Source organism: Gavia stellata, chromosome 2 (genome assembly GCF_030936135.1).
Source record: "Gavia stellata isolate bGavSte3 chromosome 2, bGavSte3.hap2, whole genome shotgun sequence".
NCBI classification, from domain to species: Eukaryota; Metazoa; Chordata; class Aves; order Gaviiformes; family Gaviidae; genus Gavia; species Gavia stellata.
In genome coordinates, this window is record NC_082595.1 from 79,872,666 (window position 1) to 79,887,292 (window position 14,627).

Consider the following 14,627-nt stretch of genomic DNA (forward strand, 5'->3'; position numbering starts at 1 on the left):
TTATGTATATACTTTTTGTATTTATCCAGCTTAATGGTGTAATTATAAACTGATTTTAACTCACGAACTGTTGATCTAAATATTTGCATAAATGAATCCTTCAGATTGAACATGTTTTCCTGCATTAAAAGTAGACTTCTTGAAGAAACAGCAGTCAAATAGGTCATACAGTAATGAAATAAAAACCCACAATCATGTATGGATTTATCCTTTTAATATAGGGAAATAACATTTTATCATTACGAGGCACCATAAAATGTAAACACAATCACTGTCATAAACCTGGATATCTCTGCAAGGAAAAATAGATCTGTTCACATTGAGTTACCTTGTATACAAACTGTGCTGCTAGTTCTCAGCATTAATACTGTGCACGTGCCTCGTGAGCCAGACTGGATGCTTTATCACAGGAAACTCAAATGGATCAAATGCTCATTTTTAAAAGAATAAACTATTGATTTGTAGAACTACAGTAACATCCAGGTTTATCTTTCTTTCAATAACCATATTCCCCATTATGCACACCATAATATCACAGTGAAATGTATGATGAAACAAAATTTGTTTGATACACTAGAAAACATTGCTCAGTGATACATTTACATTCTATTTATATATGACTAAACAGTTGTTCATACAGTACCTTCTACAGGATTACTGGGTAATTTTGGGGGGTCAGGGTTCATATTTTTGGATATTACTAACATGATAGCTACATCCCTTATATGCAAACATTTGATCTAGAATTTTGAGGGAAAAAAATCAGTATGTGGTTAAGCAGCTTCTTAAATATAAGGTCTATGAAATCATATGCATTATATGAAAACGCTGCCAGTGACGTATAAATGTATTCTTGATCTGCTTTTCACTACATCAAATTTAAATCAATATAGACCACAACACGGTCAGTCAGTTATATTCTTAATCTGAACAGCTGGGGAAAAAGAAAAAGAATATGTACATGGAAGGAAGAGCGAAAGTAAATGCATTTGAACAAGGAATGTCAGGTGGCTTTTCTGGGTGAGACTTCTATTGCAACTTTCATTTCCACAGTTGTGTGCTGAGAGTCTGACCAGAGGAGCTTCCAGTCCATCCTGCCGCCGTGCTGGGGGGCTGGCCAAAGCCCATCGCGTTGCTGGAACTGCTGAGATTCATTCCAGCCATTTGCTGATTCATCTGGGAAGCATACACGCAAATGAGCCTAGTTAGCACTGGTGCTGAAAACACAACACACAGCTAGCCAAAAAGCAGTCATACTTCCTAAACTAGCAACTCACTTAAAGTACGGTTCCCTAAAATTAGTATTTCTCATGAAATAAAAATATTGACTCAATATAAATTTCTAAGCATTTTTCAAGATAGCAGCTCTTCTGGAACCATTCAGTCACCGTTATACATTAGCCGACTGGCTGTAGCACTTGGCGTGTATGTCAAGTCTGTATAAGCACTCCACTAGGGAATTTACAGAGCATGTGACAAAGGAGTCCGATGTGTCTCAGCTGCTAAGAGCTTGCTTTCAACATTTCAAAGCTAACCCACAAAACCGTGGCAACTGTGATAAAGAAACACCAAAGCAAGTGATCTAGCCTTGCCTACATTTGCAACTCCAGATGGTTTTTTGTTCCAGCAATATTTATTTGGAGACCTCAAAATCTTGACTACACAAGTTTTTACAGAAATTGTCCATTTAGGTGGCAATCAACAAAGCATAAGGCAGATTTATAAACTTTCTAACCATTCTTGCTAAAGAATTACTCAAGATACCATAATTTCTTAAAAACAAGTGAAATCATTCACAGGAAATTAAAGACGACATCTAGTTAAAGGTGGGAAAGAGTTCAAAATTCAGCACATTCACTTCGGAGATGGTGCAAAAATATTTCTACTCTCTACAAATATTATCTGTGTCACTGTGATTTTCAGTGCTCAATGTGAAAACATTGTTCAGGTTACTCTCCCCTGCCTTCTAAAAAATGAACACTTACTGACCAGCCAAAAACGTAGCTGTACAGGCAGAGTAAAGATGTCCCCTCTCGTGAGTTTGAGAGCAAAAGAGCATTTGGAGCAATTAATAATCAGAGCCAACGAATAGAGATGTTGGATAAACAACATTAGATTTAAGTTAGAGACAGCATTAGGTAAAAATCAGAGGTCATGTAAACAGGAGCAAACGATACCGGGTTGTAAAATTAAACTGAAACACTGGTGAAAAAAATTAAGTAAACTGCAAACTAGTATTTCAGGGTAAAATTCAGTACTGTGTGCTTTCACATGTGTATCTGCAAAAACAACCCACCACCGAACAAGGAAATTTAAAAAAAGCTGATGAAAACATGCTTTACCTAGCTGTTAATCTCTTCTGGAGTAGAATTTTTAAGGAGTATATATATAAAGCATGCTATTCTGGTAAGTAAAGCAAGCTCTCCCCCTTTCAACTGGAGCTAGAGATTAGATCACAGTTCCCCTACAAACTGTGGAATGTCAGCGTACTGATAACATCTGATGTGCAAGGAGTTCAGAAACATGCTAAGAGCTTGTTCTATGAGCCAACTTAATATATATTTGATAAGAAGCATGTTTTTAATTTCAAAGCTGATATTGGTCTTTTTAAAGTTAGATACCTAGAAAAGACTGTTAGCAGTAAATCTACAGATTTTCTTGGTCTGACATTTTGAAATTCTCACCTTTTAAGAATTACTTTTCAAAGCAAAATGACAGCCTGTATTTTCAAATAGGGGCTGTTTTATCCATGTAAGAAATGCTGCTTACCTTCATAAATGTTCACATCACAGGACTGAGCAGAACAGTAAAAATTAATATAATCTAATCTAAGTAAGTCACTATGGTTCACTTCCTGAATTACTAGAGTAAGCAGCACAGAATTATTATATTGTTCTTATAATTCAAACAATAGTATGAAAAAAATAGTTGCTATCATCCATACTGAACTCCAAGGGAATCATTTAGGTTTGTGGTTCGTGCCCCGCCCATAACCTCTCAAATACCTGATTTCAAGATGTTTCATTGGATAATGTACAAATATACTACTAAGTGTACATTAACAATTTTAGAAAACCTTTTAAACATGTTTAAGAAAGTTAAAAAAATAGCACGGAAATGCTACAGATAAATAATAGATGAGCCGAAGCAAATATCTACGGGAGAATGTTAGAGTGCAAGGCACTGCACCTTCCACTGAAATTTATCCCGAAGTCTGTAAATGAAAATAGTAATTGTTAATGGCTATCCTCAAGCAGTTAAATTCTCCTTTTAGTTACAAGGCTGTGTTCACATTTCAGTATTTTGTAACTATAGCTAAGCTAGCTTTTTACCTGGCTAGTTCAGATGCCAGGATGAGAGTAGCTACAGATGCAGAGAACTGAGTTTGGTCTACCTTGGCAAAATTTATTCTCTGCTTATATATTAGTTACCTTTAATTGAATTATTCCCTGATTTTTTTTTCACATGCCTCTGAGCAGTTCATGGTCCAGCAGTCTGTAACTTGGCTACACCGCAACTTTCCTCCTACAGCCAAACATTTTGTTTCTGAAAAGCAGCATCTTTTCTAAAGCACTCTTGTCTGGGAATAGCAAGTCTTTACCTGAGAGAGGTTCCATTGAGCTTGTTGGTTTTGTTGCAATCCATACTTATTTTGTGGTGTGACCATCTGTCCCACCATCGCACCTTGAGGTCCGACGACATTTTGAGGAAGTCCCATCACACCAGTTTGTGTCGTACCAGTAAATCCATTGGGCATTCCCATTCCTACCATCACGCCTGTGCTCTGCCCCATGACTGGCACCGACTGTCCCATCATGTTTCCCATCATCCCAGTTGCTGCAGGCACAGGAACTCCCATGGCTGGAAAGCCTTGAAAATGGGTTGATGGTTGTGTGGTAAATGGCATAGAAGACGAGCCCATGAACATACCTGTACCACAGAAGGGAATATTTCAGCAAAATTGTTTTGTGATTTTCTCCCCCATCCCCGTAAGTCAGAAGTGCACCAAAATAATTTTAAAGGATAATTTTTTCCAGTTGTGCATCAGTGCTGTTCATTTAGTTTCTGGTAAAAGTAAAAAATGGCTTAAAAACTCTCAAAGGAAAGGGACTCTCCACCAGAGGTGAACTGCCAAAAAGAGTCTAGCAAATCCCTGTGGTGAACCAGAATCTTTTAATCGCTGTATCGGAGGTCTTTGTTTTAATACAAACATAACTAAAATCAAGATACTACAGCTCTGTACTGATCCTGGCAGCCTGCTGTTTGCACAGCAGAGACTCGAACCCTAAGCGACAAATTGGACAGCAGAAGCTGAATTCACAAATCTTTCAGTAAATTGCATACCTGATGATTTGAACAGCTGTAAATAAATTAAAATCACACACTATTTTTTTCTTTAGCTTCTCTATTACATTTCAGTGATTTTTCTCATTTTTATAAAAGGTAAAAATGAAAATCTTCATTTGAATATAGGTAGCAGGGTACCCAACCTTAGTTCTATACTTGTAGGAGATAACTATTCTAGGTAAAGCTTAAAACAGGACTGCATAGAAACCTTTACAAAATCACTTACCCGGAGCATTTTGCTGCTGCATGGTTCCTGTGCCATACAGCGATAAGATGGAGTCTTTGGAGAGTTGTTTCTTTGCCGACTCTTCGGATTTTGTTGCTTGCTCAGTGAATAGATCAAGATCCCCGGATGCGGCAGACAGGGTGGCAGCTGCTGATTTAGTGGAAGTGCTCTGGGAAATAAAGGTCAAGATAGAGTACTGAATGAAACCAGCAAAAGATGTTACATTAAATATCTACTGCACATCCTCACTCCTGAACCAAATAAAACCCAGTTCGTTTACAGAAATTAACTTTAAGTAAATGAGGATTTAAAAAGATGTGGTATGACCAAAGACAAAGCAGCAGTACATACAGTATGGAAAGAAGAGCAGACGGAAGTTACAAAACATGCAAAACTAAAACCCCGACCAGCTCCAGGGCGTACCCACACAGATTATCCGTTCCTGTTGCTCCTACATTTTTCACCAGTGAGAAGCAGAGATCATGAGCTGTAGTTAGATTATGAAAAATAACTAGGAAATCAATAAGGGATTACAATTCACATCTCATTAATCCTCTCATAGGCAGCATAGATTAGAGAAGTGCTAAAACAAAAGATTAAGTGCTTTGGCATATACTGCTTCAGCTAAGATGAACAGTATCTTTGGAGAAAAGGCAAAAGTAAAATTTCAGCTGATCTACTTAAAGTAATAGCATTTCTAAAATACATTGTTTATAATTGGCTTGGAGTTCTTTAAGCATATTTCATTTATTGAGAAAGCATAATTATGTAAAACTTACTGTAGTCTATGACTGAAAAACTACAGGCAGGCTGTCAGGCATTTTATTGCTCTTGCACCAAAATGTTTTGTAAACAGGTTGCACCCAGCTGGCTTTCAGTGCCCTTACTTTGCTGCTCCGACACATACAGTTCATATGGGGACTTGCTTAGGTAACTAGCCAATACATTGCATTCTTGTTATATTTCTTAATATACACAACTCATCCTGTTACCAGTGGGAACTTGTAAAGCAAATCAACTGTATATGCATTGAAAAAGAGCCAGGGTTGCAATGCATACCTGAATTACGGCCTTATTTTAGTCCAGCTAAATGATCCCCATTGGCTGAGCATACACCTGCCTAATCCCACAGCATATGCGAGTTTCAACTCTTTCCTACACAGGAGGAAAATCCTCCTTGCACTACCACCATGAACAGACTGGATCTGCAACCAGGTCCGTCTGTTTACTGTCATCACATACCAATGTTTATCAGACAGGGAAGAAGCCACCACAACATACGCAGATACGGTAACACACGTAGATTCTTGCTTAAAGCAACAGCCTCCAAACTTTCCCTGGTTTTGCTGGCAGGCTGCTGACTAGGCCCTGAGAAGTCCACTATGGTCACACTGGATTTGTGCAAATGCCACAATACAAACATTAAACATGCAGCTTCAGACAACACATCTGACTTCTGAAGTGCTAAAAAGGTCTCAAAAAGCTAAAAAGCTCAGTGTTATAAACTGAAGGGAAAAAAGCCCTGCAAAACAATTCTGGTACCAAGTAAATCGGCCAGAAGCCATCAGGAGAAAGGAGTGCAGATTCACATGGTTGATGGTGAAAAATCTCCAAAACTGCTGTGGAAAGGGAAGAGAAAGCAAACAAGAAATGGAAACTCAGTGGCAACTGAAAACCCTGCATTTATGCAACAGCCGATTTGGGCCAAGGCCACCAGACCTTAGTAAGCAACAAAAGGTAGGGTGATGGCACTGCAAAGGGAAAGCAGACAGAACAAGACTAGGAATTGTTCAGCTCCCGTGATGCCTTCTCTCTGGCCAATGTACACTTAAATTACCAACTGCCTTAAGTAGATTATTATAAAAGCTACTGCCTCTTGCTTATTTCTGACAAGAATTTCTGATTGCAAAGCAAAATCAAAGTTTTTTAATGGGTAGTAGGAAGTCCTCTCCATTTGAGACAACTCTTTGTCAGTGTGGCATAACCGGTCTTTGAAAATACCAATCAGATTTAATAATACATTCAGGTAAAAGCCCGTCCCAAAGAGCGGTATTTGTTTTACCCTGCATATACCCAGGAAGTCCCCTTATTGAATTATTCCATATTGACATGGTCCTCCTACCACGGCATTGCCCAAGACAGCCTCTGTACAGCAGCCGTGCTCAGTGGATTGGAGAAGTGCATGTAAGCAGTGGAAGTGAATTAACAGAGGCGGCTTCCTCTCTGCTGCTTGCAGGGCAGTAAAGAAGGGTTTTGCTTTTCTCTAGAAGGAAGAAGGGCAGACATGTCTGGGTTTGTTGTTGTGGGTTTTTTTAAATAAATAATAGCATCAGAGAAACTGTTCTCATCCGGGATGAACCACTGTTTGGAGTGTCTCCAGATCTATGAAATACTGTTACTATAGGTGCTTTAACGAAATAAAGCAAATCGCTACATGCACGCACAGAAGAGAAGGGAAAGCCAAAGACCTGGAGGACTGTTCATCTATTATGTTTATGTCATGAGATTAAATGTTCATTTAACGTCTCTTCATTCAGTTTGTTTTTGGAGGATTCTGAGAGGAGCCAAAGCACTGAACAAGCACTCCTTGAAGCCTTCATCAGCTAAATAAATGGAAGGTAAAGCAAAATACATGGCAAGAAAACAGCAGGTGGCATTCAAGTAAAAAAAAAAACAACATTGACATGATTTTCACATACCTAACATTCTCATGCTACCCAAGACCTCTGTAAAAACACACCTGCATACATATAATAGTTTCGTTTTTAGAAAGGCTACATGTAGTGCTCTCAAACAGTCATTATACCAAAACTAAGCACTCATCAGGTGCTTAGGGAGCATACTGCTGAGCGGTTTCATGATGTTAGTGTAACAGAATTTTTCAGAACTACTGGAAATCATCTCCAATATGCTTCACATTTAAACATAAATAATTTTTGTCATTGATAGCTTATATATTACCTGTAAAAGGTAATACCTACCCAAAGAAAGTTTTCACTGTGAAATATTGGTCAGTTGTGTCAGGACCACAAATATGGTAGCTGAATACATGACTTTACACTTGCCATCTGACTACACGAATAGCACGTGGCTGACAAGAAGATCAGATTAATGCGTGAGACTAAAAATAAGTATTTTCATTTCAGCTTTTAATTCCCAAAAGACTGCAAAACAGTAGATAAAGATCATGACATCCTCAATATTTTAAGTTGGTCTGACAGTTGTAGCAGTCCAGATGGCTTTTGTCCGTTGCCTGTGGTCCTGTCATGGGGCACCACTGGAAAGAGCCTGGCTCTGTCCTCTTTGCACCCTCCCTTCAGGCATTTATATACATTGATGAGATCCCCCTGAGCCTCCAGGCTGAACAGAGCCAGCTCCCTCAGCCTTTCCTCATAGGAGAGACGCTCCAGTCCCTTAATCATCTTAGTGGCCCTTCGTTGGACTCTCTCCAGTATGTCCATGTCTCTCTTGTACTGGGGAGCCCAGAACTGGATCCAGCACCCCAGGCATCAAGGTGAGGCTGACTGGCCTGTCGTTCCCTGGGTCCTCCTTCTGGTCCTTCTTGAAGATAGGACTGACCTTTGCTTTCCTCCAGTCCTCAGGCACCTCTCCCAATCACCATGATCACGCAAAGATTACCAAGAGTGGCCTCTTCAAGACATCAGCCAGCTCCCTCCGCACTCATGGGTACAACCCCTCAGGGCCATGATCTATGTCCAGTTTGCTTAAGCATTGCCTGACCTGATCCTCATCCACGTCTTCCTTGCTCCAGCCTTTCCCCCTAGTCTCTGGGGCCTGGGATTCCTGAATACTGGTTTTGCTAGTAAATACCGAGGCAAAGAAAGCATTCAGTACTTCAGCCTTCTACATTTACATGTTGTGTTGTCACCAGGACCACTGCCCCTTTCAGCAATAGGCTCACATTTTCCCTACTCTTCCTTTTGTCACCTACATACTAGTCCTTCTGTTGCCTTTGATATCCCTCGCCAGATTCCACTCCGGCTGGGCTTTGGCTTTCCTGACCCCATCCCTGCATGCTCAGACAGTGTTTCTGTATTCCCCCCAGGTTACCTTTCCCTGTATCCATCCACCTTCTGTATGCTTCCTTTTTGTCTTTGAGTTTGGCAGGAGCTCCTTGTTCATCCATGCAGGCCTCCTGGCATCTTTTGCCTGACTTCCTCCTCATTGGGATGGACTGCTCTTGAACTTGGAGGTGGTGATCCTTGAATATCAACCCGCTTTCTTGGGCCTCTCTTCCCTCCAGGACCTTATCACAGAGGACTCTTTCGAGCAGATCCCTGAAGAGGCCAAAGTCTGCTCTCCTGAAGTTCAGGTTTGTGATTTTGCTTTTTGCCCTGTTCCTTCCTCTCAGGATCCTCAACTCCACCACCTCATGGTCACTGCAGCCAAGGCTGCCTTTGACCTTCACATCCCCAATGAGCCCTTTCTTGTTTGCGAACATGAGGTTCAGCAGAGCAACCCCTCCTCGTTGGCTCCTCTATCACATGGGTCAGGAAGTTGTCATCGATGCTCTCCAGGAACCTCCAGTAATGCTTATGTCCTGCTGTGTTGTCCCTCCAGCAAATACTGGGATGGCTGAAGTCCCCCATGAGGACCAAGGCCTGCAAGCGTGAGGCTGTTCCTAGCTGTCTGTAAAAGGCCTCATCTGCTTGTTCTTTCTGGTCAGGCAGCCTATAGCAGACACCCAATACAATGTCACCCATACTTGTCTGCTCTTAAGTCCTTACCCATAAGCTCTCAGCCGGCTCATCATCCATCCCCAGGCAGAGCTCCATGCATTCCAGCTGTTCTCTCACATCAAGGACAACTCCACCTCCTTGTCTTCCCAGCCTGTCCTTCCTAAAGAGCCTGTGTCCCTCCACTGCAGGACTCCAGTCACGGGAGCCATCCCACCACGTCTTCGTGATCCCAACAAGATCATAACCCTGCACCACCACACAGATCTCCAATTTCTCACGTTGACTCACCATGCTGCATGCACTGGTGTACAGACACTTCAGCATGCTGATTTCCCCAAAGGGGTTTGTCTGGTGGCTTTTTCCATAATGGTACCTTATAGGTACTTCCTTGCTTACATGCAAATGCTTGAGGTGACACCAGTTAAAACCTGTTTCTTTGATTTTGTATTTCCTTTCTTTCACATACCTGCAGGTCGTTTGCTTGTTGACCCTGTCCATCACTTCCTCACAGGGCTGCCGGTAACTTCCTCACTGCCCCTAGTTTACAGCCCTCCTTACCAGGCCAGCCATCCTGGTAGCAAAGATACCGTTGCCCTGCTTAGTGAGGTGGATCCCATTTTTCCCAAGCAGATGCTGATCCTCAAACAGGGTCCCACAGTCAGAGAAACTAAAACCTTCTTGCCATCACCAGCTCTGCAATCAATTGTTCACATGCAGTATCAGTGCTCTTCAGCTTCAGCACTCCCTTCACGACATTCCAGATCCAAGCTCCTGGAAGGCAACAAACTTCACTAGACAACAGGTCAAGTCAGCAGATGGGTGCCTCTGTCCCTCGCAGCAGCGAGTTGTCCACTACTATCACTCGACGCTTTATCTTCGTGGCCTTGCACAGCTCAACATCAGTTGCCTCAGATACTTCACTTGAAAGCACCTCTTCAGCTTTGAGGGCAGTGAACCAGTTCCATATTTGCAAGTCTTCCAGTGGAGCTGGAGCCACTTTCTCAGTGCCAGAAGTCACCAGTTTCCATTCTTTGAGTTCCCCAGAGTTTGCACTTACCGTTCTGCCAGAAGCAGACTCTGCCTGTGTCTCCATTACAAGTTGGGGTCCAGGGCTCTTCCAGCTGCTATGTCTCTGAGAAGATCCTGTCTGTCTCTCATCTTTGATGCTGCACAGCCTGCTCACTTCCTGCCATAACTCCTCCACCTGGTGACACAGCTCTTGAAGAATACCACACCTCCTGCAGGAAAGAAGCCCGTCTCTCGCGGCCTCAGGGAGAGGCTCCAGGCACTCCCTACAGCCTGTGATTTGCAGGGCTGTGTCCACCATCTGAAGCTCTGTCTGGGTTGAAGCCTCTGCCCTGGCAGGGTCAGCTTCTCCAACATCTGAAAATTGAAAGAGAGGTGGCAGCAGTGGAAATGAAAGAGGGAAGTGGATGGTGGGACGCATGCAGTTGAGTGAAGGACTGTGGAAGAAAAAACGGCGCATGTGTACTTTCCCGCTACCTGCAGGTCTCTGCCACTGGCTGGTATCCTGTAAGTAAGCAGGGACGGGCTGAAGAAAAGCCAGGCCTCTACTGTTTCTCATTGATACGGTGGTAAGTAATGGCTCCACATAACATTTTCAATTTCTCCCTGCTGACTGGAAAAGCTATCTGCATTCCAGGGAAGCAGCGAAAATACAGCCTAGCACATCATTATTCTTATGTAAGCAAGGTAGGCAGTACACTATTCACGTCTTAAATTCTGTGTACAATTCTTACACTTTTTATCTTTGCAGTGTCAATGGACTTGCTGGTTTTTTCAACTCTTCCTGGTTTTGATTTTGCATATTTTGTTTTCAGGCATTTAGACAGTTCCACTAAAAAACATCAAGTATTATTTGTTTGTATTATTTCTCACAACAAACAACGTAGCCTTTTCTTTGCAATCAACCTTTTCTAGGCTTGAAGACATTTAACTCCCCTGCAGTCTCAATTCTAACTCTTTTTTCAGATTTCCCTTCTCTAGAACTTAAAATGTTTTTACTTTCCTCTAGACTCTGTCCAGCTGGTCCATTCTGGTTTTGAAGTATGATGCCTACTCTTCCACTGTGTTCCACCTAAGGCGTTTCTAGCACCAAAGAGAAGATAATCACAGCATCATAGAATGGTTTGGGTTGGAAGAGACCTTAAAATATCGTCTAGTCCAACCCCTCTGCCATGGGCAGGGACACCTTCCACTAGGTCAGGTTGCTCAAAGCCTCATCCAACCTGGCCTTGAACACTTCCAAGGAGGGGGCATCCAGAACTTCTCTGGGCAACCTGTTCCAGTGTCTCACCACCCTCATCATAAAGAATTTCTTCCTAGTATCTAATCTAAATCTACCCTCTTTCAGCTTAAAACTGTTACCCCTTGTCCTATCACTACACTCCCTGATAAAGAGTCCCTCTCCATCTTTCCTGTAGGCCCCCTTTAAGTATTGGAAGACCAGTAAAAGGTCTCCGCCAAAGCCTTCCCTTCTCCAGGCTGAACAACTCCAACTCTTTCAGCCTGTCCTCATATGGGAGGTGCTCCAACCCCTGATCATCTTCGTGGCCCTCCTCTGGACCCCCTCAAGCAGATCCATGTCTTTCTTATGTTGGGGGCCCCAGAGCTGAACGCAGTACTCCAGGCGGGGTCTCACCAGAGCTGAGTAGAGGGGGAGAATCACCTCCCTTGACCTGCTGGTCACGCTTCTTTTGATGCAGCCCAAGATACAGTTGGCTTTCTGGGCTGCGAATGCACATTGCCAACTCATACTCAGTTCTTCATCCACCAGTACCCCCAAGTCTTTCTCTGCACAGCTGCTCTCAAATCACTCATCTCCCAGCCTGTATCCACGTTTGGGATTGCCCTGACCCAGATGAAGGTATTAAACGTTAGCTTTCAGATAGCTCAACATTTAGAGAGGGGTAAAATAAATATAAAGAGAAGCTACAAACAATGAATCTGATCGTATTAGAATGGGACTAAATAACTCTCCAGTAAGACCCTGCTTAAGTAACATTCACAGTAGCGCAAACTTCTGAAATAACTCCACAAAACCCAAGGACTTTGACACATTATCATCAGCACAATTTGTTAGCAAGTTGAAGCTTGTCTGCTGATCTATGGCAACCGTGCTAGGTACACATACCTGGCCACAGGGGAAAATGAGTATTTAAGAACTTCTAGTTATCTAAAACATACTACTACTTTACATGAAAGCTTGTCAGACATGAATCATGAAGAACATATACCATCTCTACAAAAATATATTTTTATAGCCACTGAACCAATCTCAGGTCCCATTACAATTCAAATCAGGTGCACACACACACACACACAAAATCCAAAAAAGTTTAAGTTGACTGGATTTTAGTATCCTGCTTGGAGAAAGACTTTTGTTAAATGTTACTGTGAATTAGTACTTTCAAACTTAATACCTCACAGTTCTCCCCTTCTCCCCCTCCCTACAAGTTTCAGTGAAGAATGAAGATCGCACTTTTGCTAGAAGACACACCCATACAAAGTCTGAAATTAACATCTAGAGGAAATTGTTTTAAGTATAGCTAAGAAAGACAGACTTTTTTTCAGTTCCTATACGAAGTTTGGCAACAAACAACTTTGTTTTAATAGCTATAATTTAGCTATGCTCACTTCACATCAAAAAGCATCACTAAACATACAAAATGTCTTTTTTTCTTTTTTTTCTGTCCATGAATACAGCATAATGGGTAAATTTATAGCATATGCCTTTTATCTAGCTTTACAGTAGGAGCTGCTTAAGTTAACTCTTCTTTAACCCCCTGGAGTTTGCTAATAGGCAAAATTCTAGAAAAAAAGTTACTCATTCACATATTGTTCTTTACCAGTCCTTTACAAACTCAACAGTTTTTATTAGCATCCAGCTATACAGAATAGTAGGAAGAAATATTTTAAGTGTTTTTGAAAACTGCAATACAGACATATCTGAAAGCACAGTAAAAGTGCATACAATCCTGAATGCTGAAGTCATGTTTGAAAAAGGAAGACCAAATGCTTTTGCTTTCATTTGAAAATCATGTCTTAGCCATGTCAGTGGTCATAAATCCTGAGGTTTGCAGATATCATGTTGTTTCAGCCTCATAATAAAACATTCAAACAGACATTTCTGTGCTCCACAGTGCCATAAAAACATATGCATTTAGTACTATATGCTGCCTTTCATGTTAAACTGAAAAAAAAAAGCAATCCTGTGAAAAATCAACAGTCATACATCGCTTCTACAAATCAGTTTGAGGAGCACCATTAAATTCCCTTCTCTTTCAATGTTCACAAATCCCACTGCGGTATCTCAGAAGCACCTACTGTGCAGAGCATCACGGTAAATATCTCCAAGTGAGAAACCAAGCCACACTATTCCACATTTGACCCCTTCTTCTACTTCATTTTTTTAATTCAATGCTTTCTCTTAATAAATATTCAAACAAGTGCTACCCATCTCAGCTTAAGAATTGGCCATGGATTTCTCCTCTAAATTTTCCAAATCCAAATGTAGGAACTGAATGTTAGCGTTACTCAACTGCTGGACTGAGTTCTAGTTTATGCCCACTTTCCCATTTGCAGTCTCACACAAAACAATTACACCATTTTTTTTGCTTCAAGAAATTAAACAGAGTCCTTAAAATCTCTCATTATGAAGCACCATTTCCAGTTTCCAGTATTGTCCTGACTCTTCTCTGAATCCCACACAACTTTTATCCATACTACAAGGTGAAAGATCTTGCAAAATACTCGTACCACTGCCAAATGAGAGGCACCCTCAAGTCCTGTCCAGCATCAGTTCCCCGACTAGACACCACCATGTTGAAATGCAAGGCCTGCAGGGCCTTTTTAATCCTAATGCAAAACAGAATATTCCTTTGTCCCAGTTTACCAAGAAACCCATGTAATCAGCATCACAGAATCACAGAATCACTAAGGTTGGAAAAGACCTGTAAGATCAAGTCCAACCATTAACAACAACAACAAAACCAAAACCAAACAAAAAAAAAAACCCACACCCAAAAAAAACACAAACAAAACCCACACCACCATGCCCATCAAGCCACGTCCCACAATGCCACGTCCACAAAACCTATCTTCTTATCGGAAACCTATCTTCTGCTACCTACCCATCTCTCATCTCGTTATATTACATTTTATTTGAGAAAGAATTAAGAATGGAAGATAACTGAGAATTAAATCCTTCAAGATGCCATAAGGACTGTGTATTTGATAAAAGTTCTGTTTGCTGCTCCTGATTGTGGCACTCAGAAAAAAGCAAAATGTCACTAAAAATCTGGACTGGTTTGTTAACAGCAAGTAAATATATT

The 14,627-nt window shown here is 41.3% G+C and overlaps 1 protein-coding gene across 4 annotated transcripts in view; it reads right to left on the reverse strand.

Moving 5' to 3' along the window:
* Positions 1-215: 215 nt before the first annotated feature.
* Positions 216-14,627, reverse strand: part of SMAP1 (small ArfGAP 1) — a 108,715-nt gene continuing 94,303 nt past the window's right edge. For all 4 annotated transcript variants that reach the window (XM_059835928.1, XM_059835929.1, XM_059835926.1 and 1 more), the window contains 3 exons: positions 4,574-4,742; positions 3,602-3,930; positions 216-1,176 (listed from right to left, as the gene is read on the reverse strand). In XM_059835928.1, the coding sequence (XP_059691911.1) occupies positions 1,042-1,176; positions 3,602-3,930; positions 4,574-4,742 (633 nt within the window). In that variant the 3' untranslated portion in view covers positions 216-1,041. The remainder of the gene's footprint in view (positions 1,177-3,601; positions 3,931-4,573; positions 4,743-14,627) is intronic.